The following is a 20,086-nucleotide window of genomic DNA, read 5'->3' as shown; positions in this document are numbered from 1 at the left end:
TGATTTTTTATACATATAACTTAAATATTAAAAATACTTTATAAAAAGCAGTCAGGCATAAATATTAAATATTTGCTAAATGACATTTTTCTTTTTAAATGTTGATAGTATTACAGATGTTTCCCATTTCCCCCTTTTTTCCCCCCTCTGTCCAACCCTCACCCCACCCTAGGTGACATTTTTCTTTTTAAAAATGTTGATTTAGACCTTTTTAAAATATATTTTTTTATTTTTATTTATTTCAGAGAGTAAGGGAAGGGGGGAAAGAGAGAGAGAAATATCAGTGATGAGAGAGAATCATTGATCAGCTGCTTCCTGCACACCCCACACTGGGGATCGAGCCCTCAACCACAGCATATGCCCTGACCGGGAATTGAACCATGACCTCCTGGGTCATAGGTCAATGCTCATCCACTGAGCCATTCCAGCTGGGCGATTATAGACCTTTTTATAAATTCCAAAAATTGCATGGGATGAAGGTAATGTTAACAGTCTTGATGGATATATATAGTGATGTGTTGACAAGCGTTTTAATAAATTGATTCCAGAAGAAGTTTTATCTGTGTATAGAAGTCATCACTGTCAACATCAAATACTATGGCTGAAGCCACATCATTTGTATAACATTGCCCTGGGCATTACGCAAAATAAGTACAAAATAACTATCTGATAAAAATTTACTATAAATAAATATATATTTGACAGTGTGGAGTTAATTATATATCTACACAGGGTGTCTCCAAAAATATATATACACACTTTAGCAACTGATAGCTCAATTCTAAAAATGAAATACATTTTAATAAACACCCCCTTTATAATTATTCAAAGTGTGCATAAACATTTTTGGGGATACTATATAAAAATATTTATAATACCAATAACATTGTTTTTATCAAGCCACCTAAGGATTTTTTTGTGTGTTCTAAATAATTATAGAAGGTCCAACTTCTTTTTTTAAAAATTTTATTTTATTGTTTAAAGTATTACAAATAGTACATATGCCTCCTTTTTTTCCCCATTGACCTTCCCTCAGCCTCCCCAACCCCCTCCCACACACACACACACACATGCCCTCACCCCCCCTCCCAGTGTCTCGCGTCCATTGGTTATGCTTATATGCATGCATACGAGTCCTTCAGTTGATATCTTACCTCCCCCCAACCCTCCCCAGCCTTTCTGCTGTTGTTTGACAGTCTGTTCAATGCTTAAACTTTTAATGCCAACAATTATATACAGCAATCCATGATTTACAGTGGTTCAGCTTGCGTTTTTTGTTTGTTTTATTTGATGATGGTGCAAAAGTAATACACATTCCATAGAAACTGCACTTTGAATTTTGATCTTTTCTTGGGCTAGAAATATATGGTTACAATATTCTTGTGATGCTGGGCAGAAGCACTGAGCTGCAACTACCAATCAGCCATGGGATCATGAGAGTAAACTGCCAATACTGTATAGTGTAAGCATGTTCTTGATGATTTTGCCCAACTGTAGGCTATGTGAGTGTTCTGAGCACATTTAAGGTCAGCTAGGCTAAGTAAGCTATGATGTTCAGTAGGTGTTAGGTGTATTAAATGCACTTTTCACATACAGTATTTTCAATTTACAATGGGTTAATCGGGAGGAAGTTGAGGAACATCTGTATTAATTTTTTTATATTTGTAAATTTGATCCTCCTTGTAAATATCTTATTTTCTGTTTGTATTTAGTCATAAATTACATGAGCAGAATTATTATTTTAGAAAGCAGTAGAAAAGTAAACTGATTTATAGAAAATTGAGAGAAAACAATAGATTAGTTATTGTCCAGGGAAGATAGCTGGGATAGGTTTTTTTTAATGCAGCAATAGTTATCTGGAAAAAAATGAAATATTTTTAAAGATATTATTGAAAGTAAATGATGAGTGAATGAATGGCTGGCTGTATCTTAACTCTTAAAAGGTGCCAAATGGATGCAAGCACCTACCATCTGCTCTCACAGTTTATCTGCCCCGTGTCATTCTGCTGGTCCTGGCCACACATACCTAACTGCACTTCGATGCTCACATTTTTTATTAAGAATATAACATCAAAGTTTAGTTTCAGGAGAAAATCTAAGACTATGTGTATATTTTGTTACTGCTTGCATTAGTAGTCTGCAGCCCTGGCTGGTGTGGCTCAAAATGTGGTGAGTTCCATTCCCAGTCAGGGCACATACCCAGGTTGCAGGTTTGATCCCTGGTGGGGGCAGGTCCAGGAGGCAACTGATTGATGTTTCTTTCTCCCTCTCTCTCCCTTCCTCTCTTTAAAATCAATAAAAAACATATCCTCAAGTGAGGATTAAAATAATAATAATAATAATAGTAGTCTGTATTGCCTCCTCCCCCTTTACTCCATTCACAGTATAGATTGTTTATAAAAGTAGTTGACAGCCTGGCCAGTGTGGTCCTGATTAGGGCACTTGCCTGGGTTTCAGGATCAATCCGCAGTGTGGGGCTTGCAGGAGGCAGACGATGAATGATTCTCTCTCATCATTTATGTTTCTGTTGCTCTCTCCCTCTCCCTTCCTCTCTGAAATCAATAAGGACATGTTTTTTTTTAAGTAGTTGTATGTAGTGCCTAATTCATGTTACAAAAAAAAAAAAAAAAAGAAGCTTCTTCCATGCGTTTGGTGGTAACCTGCTTCAGTTTTGACATCCGGCCCCCAGTACAAAACTCAGTAAACATTTGTTGAATTTATGGATAAAGAATAAAAATAAAACATTGTAGAGAGTGTACATCCAAAAATGCTTTTTCAGCCTGGTGACCATGGATATGTTTGCATTGTTTCTGTGACATTTTTGCTATGGGCTGCAAACTGTCATATTTGAAGATCATCACTTCATTAGCTCATTCTATTTTGTGTGCCTGTGAAGTATCAAGAATTAATTCCAGCGCTGGACATATGGCTATGTAGAAAAATATACCTGGCCCTTTCCTTGCTGAGGGCCCAGATGTAACTGCAAAGGTAGCATAGCTGGCTCAAGGCAGAAACAAAACTATTTCAAAAGCTTTATGGAGTTTTGTTTTCTTTTTTAATTACCCCACATTGCCTTACTAGAGCTTCAGAGCCATGGTTCATGTCTAGTGACTTGCCTTAGCAATGTTTGAAGTGACAACATGAATAGGATAAAGAAAGATACTTCCGTTTAAAGAATTTTCTGCCTCTGAATAGAGGGAACACTATATATCCTGTCTCTCTCAAATCTTTTTCACAAGGGTTAATGATCTTCAAGCTCAAGAGTTAGATTTGACTTTCCTTGCCAGGGGGATGGAAGCTAGAGATAGGAGATAAGATACTAAGTAAAAATTTTTGTGCTGTTTTACAGATATATCACCACAATTAAGATTCTAGAACTGATTTACTAACAGATGGTTTGTGAAAACTTACAAAAGAATAATTAGCATTTCTGTAGTATTTTATAGTATCCATAATACTTTAAACTGCTTAGTGTAATATCTGGCAGTGACTAAAACATCTTCTTGCTATTATTAGTCAAGTCATCACCGGCATCTTTCTGACATAATACCTAAGTATCATTAATATTTCTGTTTCACAAATAAGGAACCTGAGGCTCAGAAAAGTCACATAACATATTCAAGGGATCCAACTTGGGTCTTATTTCTAAATCCAAATCCAATTCTCTCCCCTTTTGTAGTGCATTCCATCTTGATTTTAGCCAGTGACTAAATTGTGGTTAGCCTTGACTGTGAACATAGGGATAGACTTGATCTAGTCATTATAAGAGCCTCCATATTTTTCCAAGGTAGTGGATTAGGGAGACTGGGAAAGGGGTGGGAAATTGGAGGTGAGACCAGTTAGGAGTCTGTTGCATAGCTCAGATATCTCAGATATGAGTTATTTGGGAATGAAAGTGGTTTTATAGTGGGGATGAAAATAAAGGGACATATTTTCTCACATCCAATTAATTCTTGCTCTGCCCATCCCCTGTAATCACTAGTATATTTGACCTGTTGTTACAGCTTCTCATCTCAACCTGATTACTACTAGGGACTATCGGAGACTTTTTGCTTTACACCCATTCTCCCTTGCTTCCACCATGATTTCTTATAACTGTTTCTAACTTCTTTTACTTCAGTGTTGACGTGAAACCTGTGAAAGTATCTGTAGCTCCTCATTCTCCATTGGCAGCTGCTGGGCACCTAATCTCTAACAATAATGATAGTTTTCAGCTCCTTTCTTTATTGTGCATTTGTTTTGTTTTGCCTTTTCCATCTGTCACCTGTTACTTCTCCTGGTTCAAATGAAAAAAACCTCCTTAATAGATAGCAGTCAATCTTATGACAGAAGAACCAACCAGTTACATGTCATATATATTTGATGTCCTCTTCCCCCGAGCTGTTTACTGTTGGAGAGAAGAAATGCTAATTCTATTGGTCCAATAACCTGAGCTTTCTTGAAAGCTGGTAGATTTGTGTGTGTGTGTGTGTGTGTGTGTGTGTGTTTTGTGTTTTTTGGGGTTTGTTTTTTTTTACTTTTATTTGGTGCTGTTTGTATTTAGTAATTTGGAAATAAATATTTTAAGATCTTACTATCAAAAGAAATTTTCCAGGACAAAGCTCTTCTATTAATAATTTTTAAAGTTCTAAAAAGTCTTAGTTCGTCATAGCTTAGATGCATCCTTAAGTCCTCTTCATTCAAAAGTAGCTTTTAAAAAGTATTTGTAATTTGAACTTTGTATACCAGGTACATATAAGTTTTCATTCATAAACTTTTTTGCCAAGAGTTCTGAAATGAAGGTGTGCTGAGAATATATATATATATATATATATATATATATATATATATATATTTTAATTTATGAATTTAGGTAACAGTTCAAATTGCATATTCCTGAACAATTGACTCAATTTAGTCTTTTCAATTATAATAGGTGAACCTATTTCTTTTTGTTTTGTTTTGTTAATCCTCACCTGAGTATATATTTTTGCACTGATTTTTAGAGAGCGTTAAAGAGAGGGAAGGGAGTATGAAAGAGAGAGAGACAGAGAGAGATGGATTGGTTGCCTCCCACACGCCCCAACCAGGGCTGGGTATCGAACCTGCAATTCAAGTACATGCCCTTAATCAGGGATTGAACTCTCCACCCTTCCATGTATGGGCTGATGCTCTAACCATTTAGTATACTGGCCAGGGCAAGTGGACCTATTTCTTAATGCACAGGTTTCAGATTTCAACTCTCATTGAAGATATGTCTGAACACCTTTGTTCCTTTGGTAAATTACAGCTGAGTATTCTTCATATATGTGTCCAAGCTTGAATTTTCCCTGCTATTTAAATTACATAAGAAGATAATACTTTATTAACAGATTTGAAAATGATATTTTTGATTTGGTAACTGAATGTACATTAAAATGCAGATTGAAAGTTAGCTACACATTAAAGTATCAAATATAGACCAGCAACTGCTTTACTCTACCTTATTCTGGTATCTCAGATATTTTGCTTTTTTAAAAAAAAGGTTCAACTGGTTTATTTAGACAATTTTTGCATTTGATTCCTAAATGATAAGGCATGAGGCTTCTAGTTGCAAACACTTCCTCACAAATAATGCATTAGTTGTGTGGATAATCTTCATTTCCAATAAATAAAAAAACGACTAAATTTAGTCATCATTATATTTTTTCTTTTTTACATGGATATTTGAAGTATTGTGTTTAAAGTTTATTAAGAACACCATGTACTATAAGTTCCTTTAGAATAGTAGTTATTTGGATAACCAAGATAATTTTAAACATGATCACAGTGCAGGTATATTAGGAACAGAGTAATAGGAGGCATATATGGTCGTCCCATTGGAATCTTATGCTCTTAAGTCATAAGATAAAATTATCATTCTAAATACAATAGTTTACACATGGATCATTACTTATTTTGTCAAAACCACTACCCACCTTGTCTCCTTCAACCAGTCCATTATTATGTATTTTTGGTGCTCCTCCAAAATATATTTAAAATCTTACCTATTTTTACTATTGTTGCCTTCATCCCACTTCCAGTCATCTTTATCTGTTGCCTAGAACACTATAGTCATCTCCTAACTACTTTCATGCTGCTTGTTATGTCACTAAAATCCATTTCTGTATACTAGCTATGCTGATCCTTAACACATAAGCCATGTAACTTCACTGCTGAAAGACCTCTAATGGCTTTCTTCTGTTCTTAGAACAGCACCCCCTGGTTCTTCTTCAGTCATCTCTCATGCTTTTCTTCCCCCTCGCTCTTTATGTTCTAGCCATGCTGGTCTTGTTTGTTTTTTCCTTGAATAAGCCTAGCACTTTCCTACTGCCTGTCTGTTATATTTTATTTTCCTTATGTCTAAAATGTCCCTAGTTTTTTTATGGCTAACTCAATTCTCAACTTCAAGTTTCTGCTTGGATTTCATTTCCCTAGTGATGCCTTTATTGATCACCTCATGTAATATTGGTCTGCCCAAGTTATTGTATATTAATCAGTAGTAGTTGCTTTCTTTGTTACAGCTATCACAGTCTTTATATTGTTTGTTTGTTTGTTGTGTTTTCCCTAACTTGAAAGTAATCTCTAGCTCCTTATTTGTCTATCCTATATAATAAAACCCTAGTATGCAAATCGACTGGTCACTATGACGTGCACTTACCACCAGGGGGCAGATGCTCAATGCAGGAGCTGCCCCCTGGTGGTTAGTGCACTCCCACAGGGGGAGCGCCACTCAGCCAGAAGCTGAGCTCACGACTGGCGAGTGCAGCGCAGGTAGCGGGAGCCTCTCTTGCCTCCGCAGCAGCACTAAGGATCCCTTGGGGGATGTTTGATTGCCAGCTTAGGCCCGATCCCCGAGGGTTCCCAGTCTGCAAGAGGGCACAGGCTGGGCTGAGAGGACCCTCCCTCGAAGTGCACGAATGTCGTGCACCGGGCCTGTAGTTGTAAATAATGCTGCAGTGAACATATAGATGTATATGTCTTTTTAATTTAGTGCTTTGGGTTTCTTCAGATAAATACCCAGTAGTAGAATTGCTGGGTCTCTTTTTGTCTCGTGGTAGCCTTGGTTTTAAAGTCTGTCTAGTCTGGTATAAGTATTGCTATTCCAGCATTTTGTTTGTTTTTATTTTCATGAAGTATCTTTTTCCCTTTATTTTCATTCTCTGTGTCTCCTTTCACCTGAAGTGAGTCTCTTAGACTGCATATGTAAAGGTCTTGTTTTTTTATCCATTCAGCTACCATATGTCTTTTGATTGGAGCATGTCATTCATTTGCATTTAAACTGATTATTGATAGGTATGTAGTTATTGCCATTTTATTATTCATTTTTTAATCCTTTTTTTTTCTCTTCTTAAAAAAAGACCCTTTAACATTTCTCATAATACTGGTTTGGTGGTGATAAACTCTAGCTTTTTATTGTCTGGGAAGCTCTTTATCTGTCCTTCGATTCTAAATGCTAGCTTTGCTGGATAGAGCAGTCTTTGTTGTAGGTCCTTCCTTTTCATCACTTTTAATATTTCATGCCAGTCCCTTCTAGGCTGCAAATTTCTGTTGAGAAACCAGCTGATAGTCTTAAAAATATGGAATGCTTCATGAATTTGCCTGTCATTTGTGCCAGAGCCATGCTAATCTTCTCTGTATCATTCCAGTTTTAGTATATGTACTGACAAAGTGAGCACCCTTAATGGTTTTTTTAAAACATTTAAAATGCCTGAGTTACATGGTCGTGATCAGTTGATCCCTCACAATCAAACAGTTAGAAATCCAGTCTTCGGATAAAATTTCTATTCTTGATTTCTATGAAAGCAGATTATTTTCATTTACAATGGCATGGAATATCCCTGAAAGCTTTAAATATCTTATTAGTATCATTACTCTCCTTAACTTAATTTTTACACTACATTTACAGTTTCTCTGTTCTTCTTCAGTATGAATTCTGAAACCGAGAGAAAGTCAGGGCAAAAGATTGTGGTTTCCTTTCATTATTTAAGCTAAATTACCAGAAATGCCCTTTAAAATTAAATATTTAGTCATGTCAAAACAAGTCACTTTAGAGGAAGAGGGCAGCCTTATTTAGCTCATGTTTTTCTTACAAGAAGTACTGATGTTTCATGCAAGCATGCTGTGGTAGGAGACTTTACCTCCCAGCCAAAAACAGTCCTTTCTGTAGAACTGCCATAATATTGTATTGAAAGATTAAAAATTTCTGTTCCAAGGGTGGGGAAACAGGCACTCTTAACTTAAGCACTGTTGTTTTTAGTATGCATGTCAGGATGTCCTTTGAGACTGTGTGTGTGTGTGTGTGTGTGTGTGTGTGTGTGTGTGTCTGTGCACGCATATACACACAGCAATCTGATGAACTAACCTAGAAATAAGGTTTTTCTGGTTCAAAGGGTGTGCCAGACACTTACACACATATTATGTGCACCTTTGAGACAGAAATCACACTTCTAGGTATAGTTCATCAGATTGTTGTTTATGTTAGTGAAAAAAGTGAGGGGATGAGAACCCTTCATATGCATTAATGGGGGGTGGGAATAGTTAAATTATGGTATAGTTATTGCATAGATTCTATAAAATGGAATACTGTGTAGTCATAGCATGTATTGCAATGGAAAGCTTCATGATAGTACATGAAAATTGAAGCTTCTTTTTTATAAAAATGTATAACTATATGTAAATAGACTAAAAAGATATACAGCAAAATAATTATAGTGGTTAGTCTCACGATGATGAGAGTAAGAATGTTTCTCATTTTCCTCTCTATTTAGTTTTTTCCAGAGACTATTTTTTCCTAAGTACTATGTATTTAATATGAGCAAGGAAAAAAGGAAGAAAACCTATTTTTGTTGCATCACTAAAGAAGTTCAAACATAACTTTAGTAAAATTGTCATGGAAGTGATTTAATCATCAAGTATTCTTGACATTTTGCCTTTATAACACATCAAACGCTTGTAACTATTCATATTTACAAAGCTGCCTCACTAAGTCCATCAACATTGTGCAGCTAAGTGATACTCAAGCCAATATTTCTGAAGTTTCATTCGATATATTAAGCAGTTGCTTAAAAGAACTAGTTTTCTTTATTAATACATTATGTAATCATGCTCATGAATACAATAATATGAAAATTCATGTTAATAACACAAGTATTTGTTCACAGACTATAAACAGCAGCCACTGTATGACCTTGGTCATGCTCTTAAAGGAAATATCAAGGAAGATGCACTAAAGTTGATGAGAATCCAGCTGATGTTTAAGATGTGGACAAGATGGTATCCTGCTCATGGTCAGGTTAACAATAATACATACGTTAAATATTTTTAGAATTTTGCATCTTCAACTTTATTCCCAAGTGATATTTAGAAAAGGGACAAAATGAACACAATGCACAAAACTATTAATAAATATAGGACATGGAAAGAAGTAACTGCCATCCCCACTAACCAAATGCCTAGTTTTCCTAGCAGTATAGTTGACCCTGTCATATTTGTCACATTTGTCTGCTGAGGCTACGTCTGCTACCCAGATTCCTCAGTCCCATTTAGCCTCAAATGAGCAAGTTTCCTAGCTGCAGGATTTCTGGCTGCAGGAGTTGCAGGAGGCTATCCACCCCACAGGCCATTTGCTATTTCTTGAATCACCATACCCACTCGCACCAGCTTTCACATTGTCTAGTCCATATCCTGCCTGAAATACTCTTCCCCCAGGTTCTTGCTTGGCAAACTCCCTTACTCCCTGCATGTCTTTGCTCATAGGCTCGTGTAATTTCAAATTGAACCTGTGCCCAACAGCTCCTTTGCTGATGTACATTTTCTTTTTCCCATTGCGCTTAACACCTTGCAGTAAACCTATAATTTACTGTTGACTAGAGGCTTGGTGCACAGAATTCGGGTAGGATCCCTAGTCCTGGCCTGCGATCAGGGCCTTCCTTCCCCGGCTGCCAGCTGCAGGCTGGGGCCTTTCGCCTTCCACGCCGCCCCCTGGTGGTCAGCACACGTCATAGCTAGCGGTTGAGCTCCCAGTTGGTCGAACTCCCGAGGGGACAATTTGCATATTAGCCTTTTATTATATAGGATGTTTGTCTCCTCTGCTAGACTATCATTGTGAGGGCAGATATCTTTGTTTTATTCATTGATGTATCTATAGGTGCCTACAATAGCATCTAGCACATAGTAGTCTCTCATCAAATAAGTATGCGTTAAATGGATGAATAAATATACATGATTGTTTATTATGAGTTACTTATGCAGTGACAGGCAGTTTCCAATAGAGCCTTCAGTATTCACATAGTTAAAACCATCCCACGTTTTTGTGTTTCAACAGTATTGTCAGTGAAATAGAACTGCCTTGGTCCTGAAGTACTTTCTGCCTATGAGTCAGCATGTTGGCTGTAGCTGCTTTGGTTGGAGTCGAAAATCTCTGCTGCTTGGTGTCCTGGCCCCACAGAATCTGTTGAGGTTTTCTCCTACCTTTTGGCCTTCCTCCTGATGTGCCCTTTCGTATCTCTTGTAAAGTTCGGCCTGCTAGGTGTTGTTCTTAGACCAGAAGCTCTGAGCAAATACTCTGGTATGTGTGGATTACAGGAGTGACCCGCTATGTCTGTTCTGATTTTAACTTCAGAGCTTAAGAACATCTTAGAAATTCTGTAGTCCAATTCGTTTTAAAGTTCAAGAAACAGAAGAACCAAGAAATTAAGTTAATTTTCTAAATTCACAAAACTAGCTAGAAGCAGTTCTATGACTGGAATACTTTGAGTGTCTTGCTGCTGCTGTTTGTTTTCTGTCCTTTTAATTTTTTTTACATTTTTTATTGGGGTGGCATTGGTTAATAAAACCATACAGGTTTCAAGTATATAACTCTACAACACATCATCTGCATAATGTACTGTGTGCTCACCACCCAAAGTCTTTTCTGCCACCATTTTACTCCCTTTTGCCCTCTTCGGACCTCCCTCCAACCCCCTTGCCCTCTGGCAGTCACCATACTGTTGTCTATCTGTTTTTTGCTTGCTTGTTTGTTTGTTTTTGCTTAATCCCTTCACCTTTTTCACCCAGTTCTTCAACCCCCCTCCCCTCTGACAGCTATTAGTCTGTTCTCTCTCTATGAGTCTGTTTCTATTTTGTTTGTCAGTTTATTTTGTTCATTAGATTCCACAAATAAATGAAATCATGTGGCATTTGTCTTTCTTTGACTGGCTTATTTCACTAAGCATTCTACTGTCCAGGCCCGGCCAGGCTATCACAAAAGGCAAGATTTTGTTCTTTTTTATGGCCAAGTTGTATTTATTCCATAGTGTTACTGTACCAAAGCTTTTTTATCCACTCATCTACTGATGGACACTTGGGCTGCTTTTAAATTTTGGCTGTTGTATATAATGTTGCCATAAACATAGGGGTGCATATATTCTTTCAAATTAGTGTTTGTTTTTTAATATGCCACATCAGAGAGCAAAACCAGTTTCCTCATGCCCTCTTCTATTCTGTCAACACAACTCTTTGGTTTTTCCCTTCTCCTCACTCATCTTCTTAAGGAGGGTCCAGGTTTCTCCAAATCTTATTTCCACGTATAGGACCTATTCCATCATCCCAACCTAAAGCCACCTAACCCTTCCCCACATGTGTCTGTATTTGGGGAAGGCAGTTTCACTTTTCTAGTTCCTCATTACTGTGATACTCTCAGCCTGGGGACCGGAGAAGGGATAGACTGACATCAGGTAGCTGCTGTACTCCTTTTGACTCCTTCTCTTTCTCTTTTGACTGTCTGACCACACCGCACCAGCACCCTGACTTGGTTCACCTCTCCTCAGGAGCTCTTCACCTCCCTTGATTAGTATCTCCTGCGTCTTAACTTACTGAAGCTGTGGTCTCAGTGTGCAGAAGGGGAAAGAAACACAACACTACATTTATCTAGTACTTTTTCCTGCATTATCTCCTTTGACCTTTTCAGCAACCTTTTGTGTTAAGTGGGAACAGATATTCTTGTTCCCTTTTTTACTGACAAGGAAGTGAAATACAGATGAGTAGCGTAAATGATTTGCTCTGTCTTTCAGCCTCTGAGTGGCTGGACTGGAAACTGAGCCTCCAAATCCTAGTTCAGGGGTCCTCAAACTACGGCCCACAGGCCACACGCAAATACAAATATTGTATTTGTTCCCGTTTTGTTTTTTTACTTCAAAATAAGATATGTGCAGTGTGCATAGGAATTTGTTCATAGTTTTTTTTTAAACTATAGTTCGGCCCTCCAACGGTCTGAGGGACAGTGAACTGGCCCCCTGTTTAAAAAGTTTGAGGACCCCTGTCCTAGTTTATATCTTTTCCACTGTCTCCTATTTTAGTGTTGACAGAGAGACAAAAATGAATCACTGATCGGTATTATGAAATGCACATAACATCTTTTCTTCCTGAAGATCTTATTCAGTCTTTTAAAGTATTCTGAGAATGTGAATCTGAGTTTCTTTAGCTTCTTGGTTTTAGAAAAGACCTTGGGGAGGAGGGTCTCTCTCTGAAGCATGCCCACATCTTTCTTCCCTCTCAGGTGTGCAACTTTACTTTTCTCTCCTAAACTCTGTCTCCACGAGACTTGCAACCACAGGAGCAACAGGCAGTGGCAGTTCATCCCAGGCTAACCCCTGAACCTGCCTGCAATGCACCCTTTTCTCTGACCTTTCAGTGCGCTAACAGCAGCCCCGCCTTGGCTCACTTCTGTTACTGTGACTGTTACTTCTCAGTGAGTCCATACTGCCCTGTGTGGCTCACTTCTTTGTTTCTAGACTCTAGAAACAAATCTAGAATCTAGAGCAGGGACCCTCAAACTACCGCCCGCAGGCCACATGCAAATACAAATATTGTATTTGTTCCCGTTTTGTTTTTTTACTTCAAAATGAGATATGTGCAGTGTGCACAGGAATTTGTTCATAGTTGTTGTTTTTTTTAAACTATGGTCCGGCCCTCCAACGGTCTGAGGGACAGTGAACTGGCCCCCTGTTTAAAAAGTTTGAGGACCCCTAATCTAGAGGGTCAAAGCAGCCCTGCCTGGGCTCCCTCCTGTTGCTTCTTCTATCCTAAGCCCTTCCCTTGTTTCCCTGTCCCCAGCTTTAATAAACAGACTCTCAAAATCAGAAAGAAGAAAAAAGACGACTGAGTTTGGCTAGTGATCTAATGGACAGGTTAGGTTCTCTGATACTGACTAAATTACCATCTTTATTTAACAATTATTAAATGTTATTATATATAGACCTATGTTTGCAGTATTTTGTTGCCCTTTTGAGAATCTGTTGGTAATATTTATTCAGAGTCTTTATTCAAACAGTATGCCAGTTCACAAGTTTTGAAAATCTACATATTTGTAGTTTTTAATTAAAAAATACAAGAAATATTTTTTACATATAATACTCTTTTGAAACTAAGAAGTATTTGTTACAATATTTATCACTTAACTAGTAATATAAAGTGATGTTTTGTCACTCCTTTTTATTATTACATATTGTGAACAGATTGAAGTTAATTTTTAACTTAAATTCAACCAGTTTTATTGAATTGTATTAATGTTTATTTTACTTCACTGCCAAACAAAGCATTCTAGAGCACACTGTAACATATATATATATATGTGTGTGTGTGTGTGTATATATATATAGCCTCATAAGAAAAAGAAAATGCAGTTATATCTTTGCAAGTATAACAGATTAGGAACTGACATTGTCCTAACACTGTAGGCAGTGTTTGCTCCCTACAGAGCTTCTCTATACAGCAGGTCAAGAAGGCTTATGTGTGAAGCAGCTGATGTATTGGGTTTGTAATGCAGCTTCGTTCTCATTGCCATTTGTCCACCCAGAGGCCAAGGATACACATCATTGACGGTGTAAGAGTCCTGGATGTGGAAAACCCTTGTGTCCTGTGTTCAGAGCTCTCTGTGTGACCTGAGGCCAGCAAGCATAGGCACAGTTGGTTTACAGTGCATTCATACAAAGCTCTTTGATGTAAATTTTCCAAACCCATTTTCTGCAAGATGGTAATATCCAAATTCTAGCTTTTACTGTGGATGTTGTTCTCCCCGCTCATTTTTAAGTTGTTTTTATATTTCAGATTGCTAAATGGCACACTGCCTAGAATATGCCCTCATATTGAGACCACTCTCGGTTTGATCTAGTGCCAAAGGAAAAAAAGAGAGATTCTGTTGGGAATATAGTTTGCTTTACATGTTAGGGTGAGTGAGAGAACCATCTTGAAAGGATGATGAAATTGTAGAAGTATTGTCGCTAACATTCCTGCCTGTTTTTCCTGAATGATAAAAATTCTGTACGACTCCTGCCTCAGTGAAGTCTTGGCTGTGCAGTTTTCTCTTCTGACAGATTAGCTGTGTCCAGTCACATTTGTTATCACTTGTGTGCAGTTCTGCAGTTTACTTCTTTTATAAATTAGAGATGCATTCTGCTTAAGGGAAGGTACACACACACACACACTGGTTTATATTGCAATCACAAAAGCTTTTAAAATGATGTTTAAAGTAAAACTGTTATACAGTGAATAACCATTGTAGAAAGTATCATCTTTAGGTTCCAAATTGATTTAGGATCTTTTTGCTTTGTTCTTTTCATATCATTTGTTATCTTTATTAGTTTAGCTTTTACCAGATATGTTCATTCAGAGACACCTTATCTTAGTCTAGTCTGGCTGCTATAACAAAAATACCATAGACTGGGTGGTTTAAACAATAGACATCTATTTCTCTCAGTTCTGGATGCTGGAAAGTCCAAAATCAAAGCTCTGGTAGATTCAGTGTCTAGTGAGGGCTCACTTCCCTAGTTCACAGACTGTTCTTTTTGCTGTGTCCTCACTTGGCTGTAGGAGTAAGGGTGTCTCTTACTAGTATATAAGGGCACTAATCCCATTCATGAGGGCTTTACCCTCATGACCTCATGACCTCCCAACAGCCTGACCTCCTAAATACCATTACATTGGGAATTAGATTTCAGAATATGAATGGGGTGGGGGAGGCACACACACATTCAATTTCTAGCACACCTATTCTAGTTAGGAAGGAAAAGAAGAGATAATATCAAATTGAAATGCTTAATCCTTGTCAGACTGAAAAGAAACATAATTATCTTTCAACTGGCTAAAATATAATCTATAATAATAAAAGCATAATATGCTAATTAGACTGGACAGCCGTACAACCTTCCGGATGTCCTTCTGGATGACCTGGACAAAGCTGGAGCTGCAAGGGCTGAGCCCCTTGCACGAATTTCGTGCATCCGGCCTCTGGTCTATAATAATAAAAGCATAATATGCTAATTAGACTGGATAGCCTCGGGACAAAGCCAGGCTGCGAAGGCCGATGCAGCAGCTGCAGCTGCGAGGGCCAAGCCCCTTGCACGAATTTCGTGCATCGGGCCTCTAGTAGTTTTATAAAGGGATAGAGTGTAGCTTTTTTTGAAGGTTTTCATCCTCATGATTTCTACAAGCTTTTTTCTTATTTTGGAACTATTAGAACATGATCAATTTTGTATATTTCAGAGAATAGTAAAATGCTGATAATTATAAATTGTTTACTCAAGTATATTACTTCATCAACTGAAATGTTAAAAAAATATTGAGAAAGCATCTCTTATAATGAAAAAAATTTAAAATAATTGATCTAAGAAGATTTATTCTGAGAATAGTTTTCCAGATATATCTGAAAAGGTAAATTGATTTTAAAGGGTGTGTAATTGGTTAATTAAAAGACATCATTTAAAAAAACCTGTATATGATTCACTATGGGAGCCTCTGCTGAATGTCCTGAGGTAGATATCTGTCAAGCCAGTGGGCAAATAAGTTTTCATGCAACAAAAGAGAATATTTGTAGTAGAATAATAGAGAAAATACATGTTATCTGAAGTTTGTGCTAACTTTTACAATATATGTGTGTTTTGTGTATTCTCTCCTAGGTATGAGAAAGTGCCAGTCATCTTGGTTGGGAACAAAGTGGACCTGGAAAGTGAGAGAGAAGTGTCATCCAGTGAAGGTAGAGCCCTTGCTGAAGAGTGGGGCTGCCCCTTCATGGAGACTTCTGCTAAGAGTAAAACAATGGTGGACGAACTCTTCGCAGAAATTGTGAGGCAGATGAACTATGCTGCGCAGCCTGACAAAGATGACCCATGCTGTTCTGCATGTAACATACAATAGCATTCAGAAATGCCGATCCTGGACAGGCTTTGCCCAGTATCATAGGTGATACAAGCCTCGTCTGCCCGACTGCAGAGTTTGCAGGATGTGTGGTGTGAATCTATGGTGAAATAGCAGCCCTCATTCAGAATTCAGCAGTGATTGTCCGTTGATATCTCTGAGTAACATTTGGGTTCAGTAACTACAGTTTTCACCATTGTCCTCAGTCTCCTAGACACACCTGCAACTTTGAGGCATAGCCAATCAATCTACAGGGTGATCTCCTTTGAAAGCAACGATGGCATCGTCGCTGAGTTGACCGAAGCAACTATTGTATAAAAAGTAATCATGAGAGAGAAACCAGAAGAATTCCTATGACCACTACAATTAAAATATTTTATCTTCTGTAAAAAAAAAATAATAATAATAAGTAAAGGAGAAATATTTTCCTACAAGAGTACTGAATTTCAGGAATTGAGATAGTGCTTCTAATCAATGTATTCTGTCAAGTAAGATAACAGCTGACCTGCCAACAGCATTACAGGGAGAGATTCTTTGCTCAACTGACACATTTCTGTTTTTCAAAATTGATGCTTAATTGTAGATGTTATTCTAATTTGTGACACAGAACTAACTCATGCATCAGTCCTTGCTAGAGCAAACGTCAAAACAGGTTGTGTAAACATACAGTCTCGCTTTAGAAGTGTAAAGTCACCTGCTTTGCCACAGAAAATGGAGGCTCTCACAAGGGTTTGATCTGAATTAAAGCCCCAAACCCACCCTCTGATAATCAAGCAGATATGGTCTTTATTACATTTCTGAACAAGAAGGAAGCAACTGTGATGCAAAGAAACTGCGCAGCCTTACTAACAAGAAGCGTTCTAGTAGTAGCTGAACTAGTACCATCATGTAAGGAAAATGAAGCCATGTTGCATCCATATGTTCCCGTTTGCAGAAACCTCACAGGACAGTACAAGTATTTTGCATTTTTATGTTTGTTAAAGCAGCAAATTCCTTCTTGCCTTTAAGGGCTATGGTTGTGGTGTGATTCTTGGTTAACCTGCTTTCCAAATCAAGTTTGCTTGTAGCAGAGCTTTATTGCAGGCATTTAAAAAGATTGAATAACCATGTGAAATAATTTGGGCTTAAGAGTAGAACATAAATTATAGAGTGGAATGTAAGAGACAAAAAAAAAAGTCTTTTATCTTTAATTTTCCTGGAGAATTATATAAAGATTTTCCTGTAACAATTTTGCCCTGATTACTGAAGTGGCAAATAAAGCTAGAGAATATTTTGTTTTGAAAAGGTGCTCAAGCTTCAACATTTCTGGTTTTCATAGCCGTGAAGTATTTATCGTTTGCATGACTAATGGCACAGGAAAAACCTATACAGTCAAGTGTAGGAAGGTTTTTTACCTAACCTCAGAGTTATAAATGCTAAAGAGAGTACCTTAAGCTGATTCTCAAGGTAAATTTGGCCTTTGGAACTGCAATATCGCTGAGCCTGTGGTCTACATACCACCCCACATTTTGTTGTTCCACACTCTTGTGCAAGTAACCTCTGGTCTTATGTGTGTAACTGAGAGAATAGTGTATGTTGTGTGTGCATGTGTGTTTTATCGTTCCTAAGAATTTGGCACAAGTCAGAGATGATCGCCTATACTGAGAATCCGTGCTGCAGAAAATAATTATCAAAAACATCTTTTTCTTTTAAATTATTTATGTGTTTGTTAAACATCATTGAAATCATTGGTAGCCCCCAGTGTTTAGTAAACTGGCAGTAAGCTTAAAGGATAGAAAAAAGGTGGGTAGTAACTTCTTATAGATGAGAAAACAAGTGTGTGGGTAAAACCAGGCCAGAGTTGTTAAGTCTGAATTATGAATGTTTCCATTCTTCAGTATAGATTTTTTTTTAGAAACCCCCATTATGAAGCACCTTGTTTATAGGACAAAAAGTTCTAATCAGTTTCATTGAAACAAATTTTATCGTGTAAAAAAGTTGATTTGACTCAACCTGTAAAGAAATCAAAGGTTTAAGAAGGATGATTTCTCTACTGAAATACAAATATTTGTTAGTGAATTGGTTGAGTTTTGACGCCTCTAACTTCTCAGAATGATAGAATTCCATATTTAACAGCAATTTATGACAACTAAGATTCCACATTAGAAACCTCTATAAAGATTCTACAGTTTTACCTAATGGATTGCTATGCAGATAAGAAAAATAAGTTTAATAATATGGAAGGTATGGCAAAATGTAAGGTGAAAAGATTATTTAAAAATTGGGGTTTTAGTTAGAAGTGTTCGTGTCAGACAGTAAGGTGGGCTTTCACTGTAAAGATGTTAATAACTAACTTGGCTGCCTGATCACAGTGTTTCCTACGTACTTGGGGACAAAACGTCAACGGTGATATCCAGTAACGTGGAAACCCTCGTGTGCTCTTACTGTTGGTATTTCATCTGGTATGAATATAACTCAGCTTGAATGAATGTGTTTGTTGAGATGTTAATAAAAAGCTTAAGAACAGGAAGATTAAATTTGTTGTCACATGAAATAATAGTGGCTACAGAGAAATGTTGGTGACCTTGTATCACTATTATTTTATGCCCTGATCAGACTAGCAACTAGATAAGTGGAAGTTTTTCTAACATGCCTTAAAAATATTATGGTTTGATCCAAAGACCCACTTTTTTTTTTTTAGCTATTTTATAAGTTTTCTTGGTTTTGCTTTGTCTTGTTTTACTTTTATACAAAGGCAGCATTTGTTAAATTTTTGTTGTTGTTTTATGTTGCAGCTTTTTTGGGTTCTTTTAAGCTGTGATAGTGACGGTAACTGATGCTTTTCATTTTTTTCAACTTACACAAAACAAGCCAGCATCTGATCAAAAGTATTACATAAAATCTTTCTTAAACTATTGAAAGGTGCTTTGATGATTTTCTCCTTTTGGTTTGTAGAATTAGGACCGAGCGTGACTCTAATTACTACAGTTGCCATCACTTTTCTGTGGTAAAACTACTGATATTTGCTTTTCTATATAAAAAATGTTGCCTAAGGATGTCTGCTATTTGTTTTCAAGAGTTGTCCAGTGGGAATGTTGTCTCTTTATGTGTGAATATGAAAGTGCTTATTTTGTTTGTTGCTGTTGGTTTTTGTTTGTTTGTTTTTTTAGTTTTTTGTTCTTCTCGGTAGTCCTGTGTTAGCACTGGGTAAGCTTTAAATGTCTCCTTAGCCAATCAAATCTTAAAGACTATGGGGGTCTTTTCTTTTTTTAATTAACATGTCATTGTGCATCTATTAAATCTTGATCAGGGTTTCAAGAATGACTGCAGTGGATTTTGGAAACAGACTTATCATTATTGATTTGGGGTTTCCCAGAGATAAATATAGTTCACAGTTAATTGTTGAGCTCTAATACAACTGACCATTTAAAAATTTAACAACAGCTTATTGTTTTGTAACAATGTCAGTTGTTAAACCTTGACATTTCAATTAAAACACGAATTGTAGTTATAACTCTGCAAATTCAACAGTTGTATTTGGAGTTAAATTATTTTAACAAATAAATTTATTTAATGAAATTTTCTCTGGATTTTATTTGGTTTTGTACATGTTCATGATTGAAATGTGTTTACCACATACAAAAACAACTAGAAATTGCCACCAAATGAATTTAATACTCTTCATACAGAGATATTCAAGCTGAATAAAATTGAGAATTTATCATATTAAAAGGGAGGTTAGGAGTTAATTTTCATACCCTTTATAAAAAAAAATAACACGATTTAAAAATCAGCAGTTGCAAATACATATAAACTTATCTCATAGTTTTATACATATTTTATTTTCATTTTCTGCCCACAAGTTTATTCAACACAAAATAATGCTATCTGGCTAATTTGAAGTCTCAGTGCTAATCTTAACAGAACTGTTCTAGGT

The 20,086-nt window shown here is 36.9% G+C and overlaps 1 protein-coding gene across 1 annotated transcript in view; it reads left to right on the top strand.

Moving 5' to 3' along the window:
• Nucleotides 1–19,728, top strand: part of RAP2A (RAP2A, member of RAS oncogene family) — a 31,808-nt gene extending 12,080 nt beyond the window's left edge. Inside the window, exon 2 of the mRNA XM_081082510.1 lies at nt 15,933–19,728. Coding sequence (XP_080938636.1) covers nt 15,933–16,170 — 238 coding nt within the window. The 3' untranslated portion in view covers nt 16,171–19,728. The remainder of the gene's footprint in view (nt 1–15,932) is intronic.
• The last annotated feature ends 358 nt before the right edge of the window (nt 19,729–20,086 follow it).

This window comes from Myotis nattereri (assembly GCF_964212035.1).
Source record: "Myotis nattereri genome assembly, chromosome: 2".
NCBI classification, from domain to species: Eukaryota; Metazoa; Chordata; class Mammalia; order Chiroptera; family Vespertilionidae; genus Myotis; species Myotis nattereri.
The sequence above is the reverse complement of the archived record's forward strand: the minus strand, read 5'-3'. Positions and strand labels throughout refer to the sequence as shown.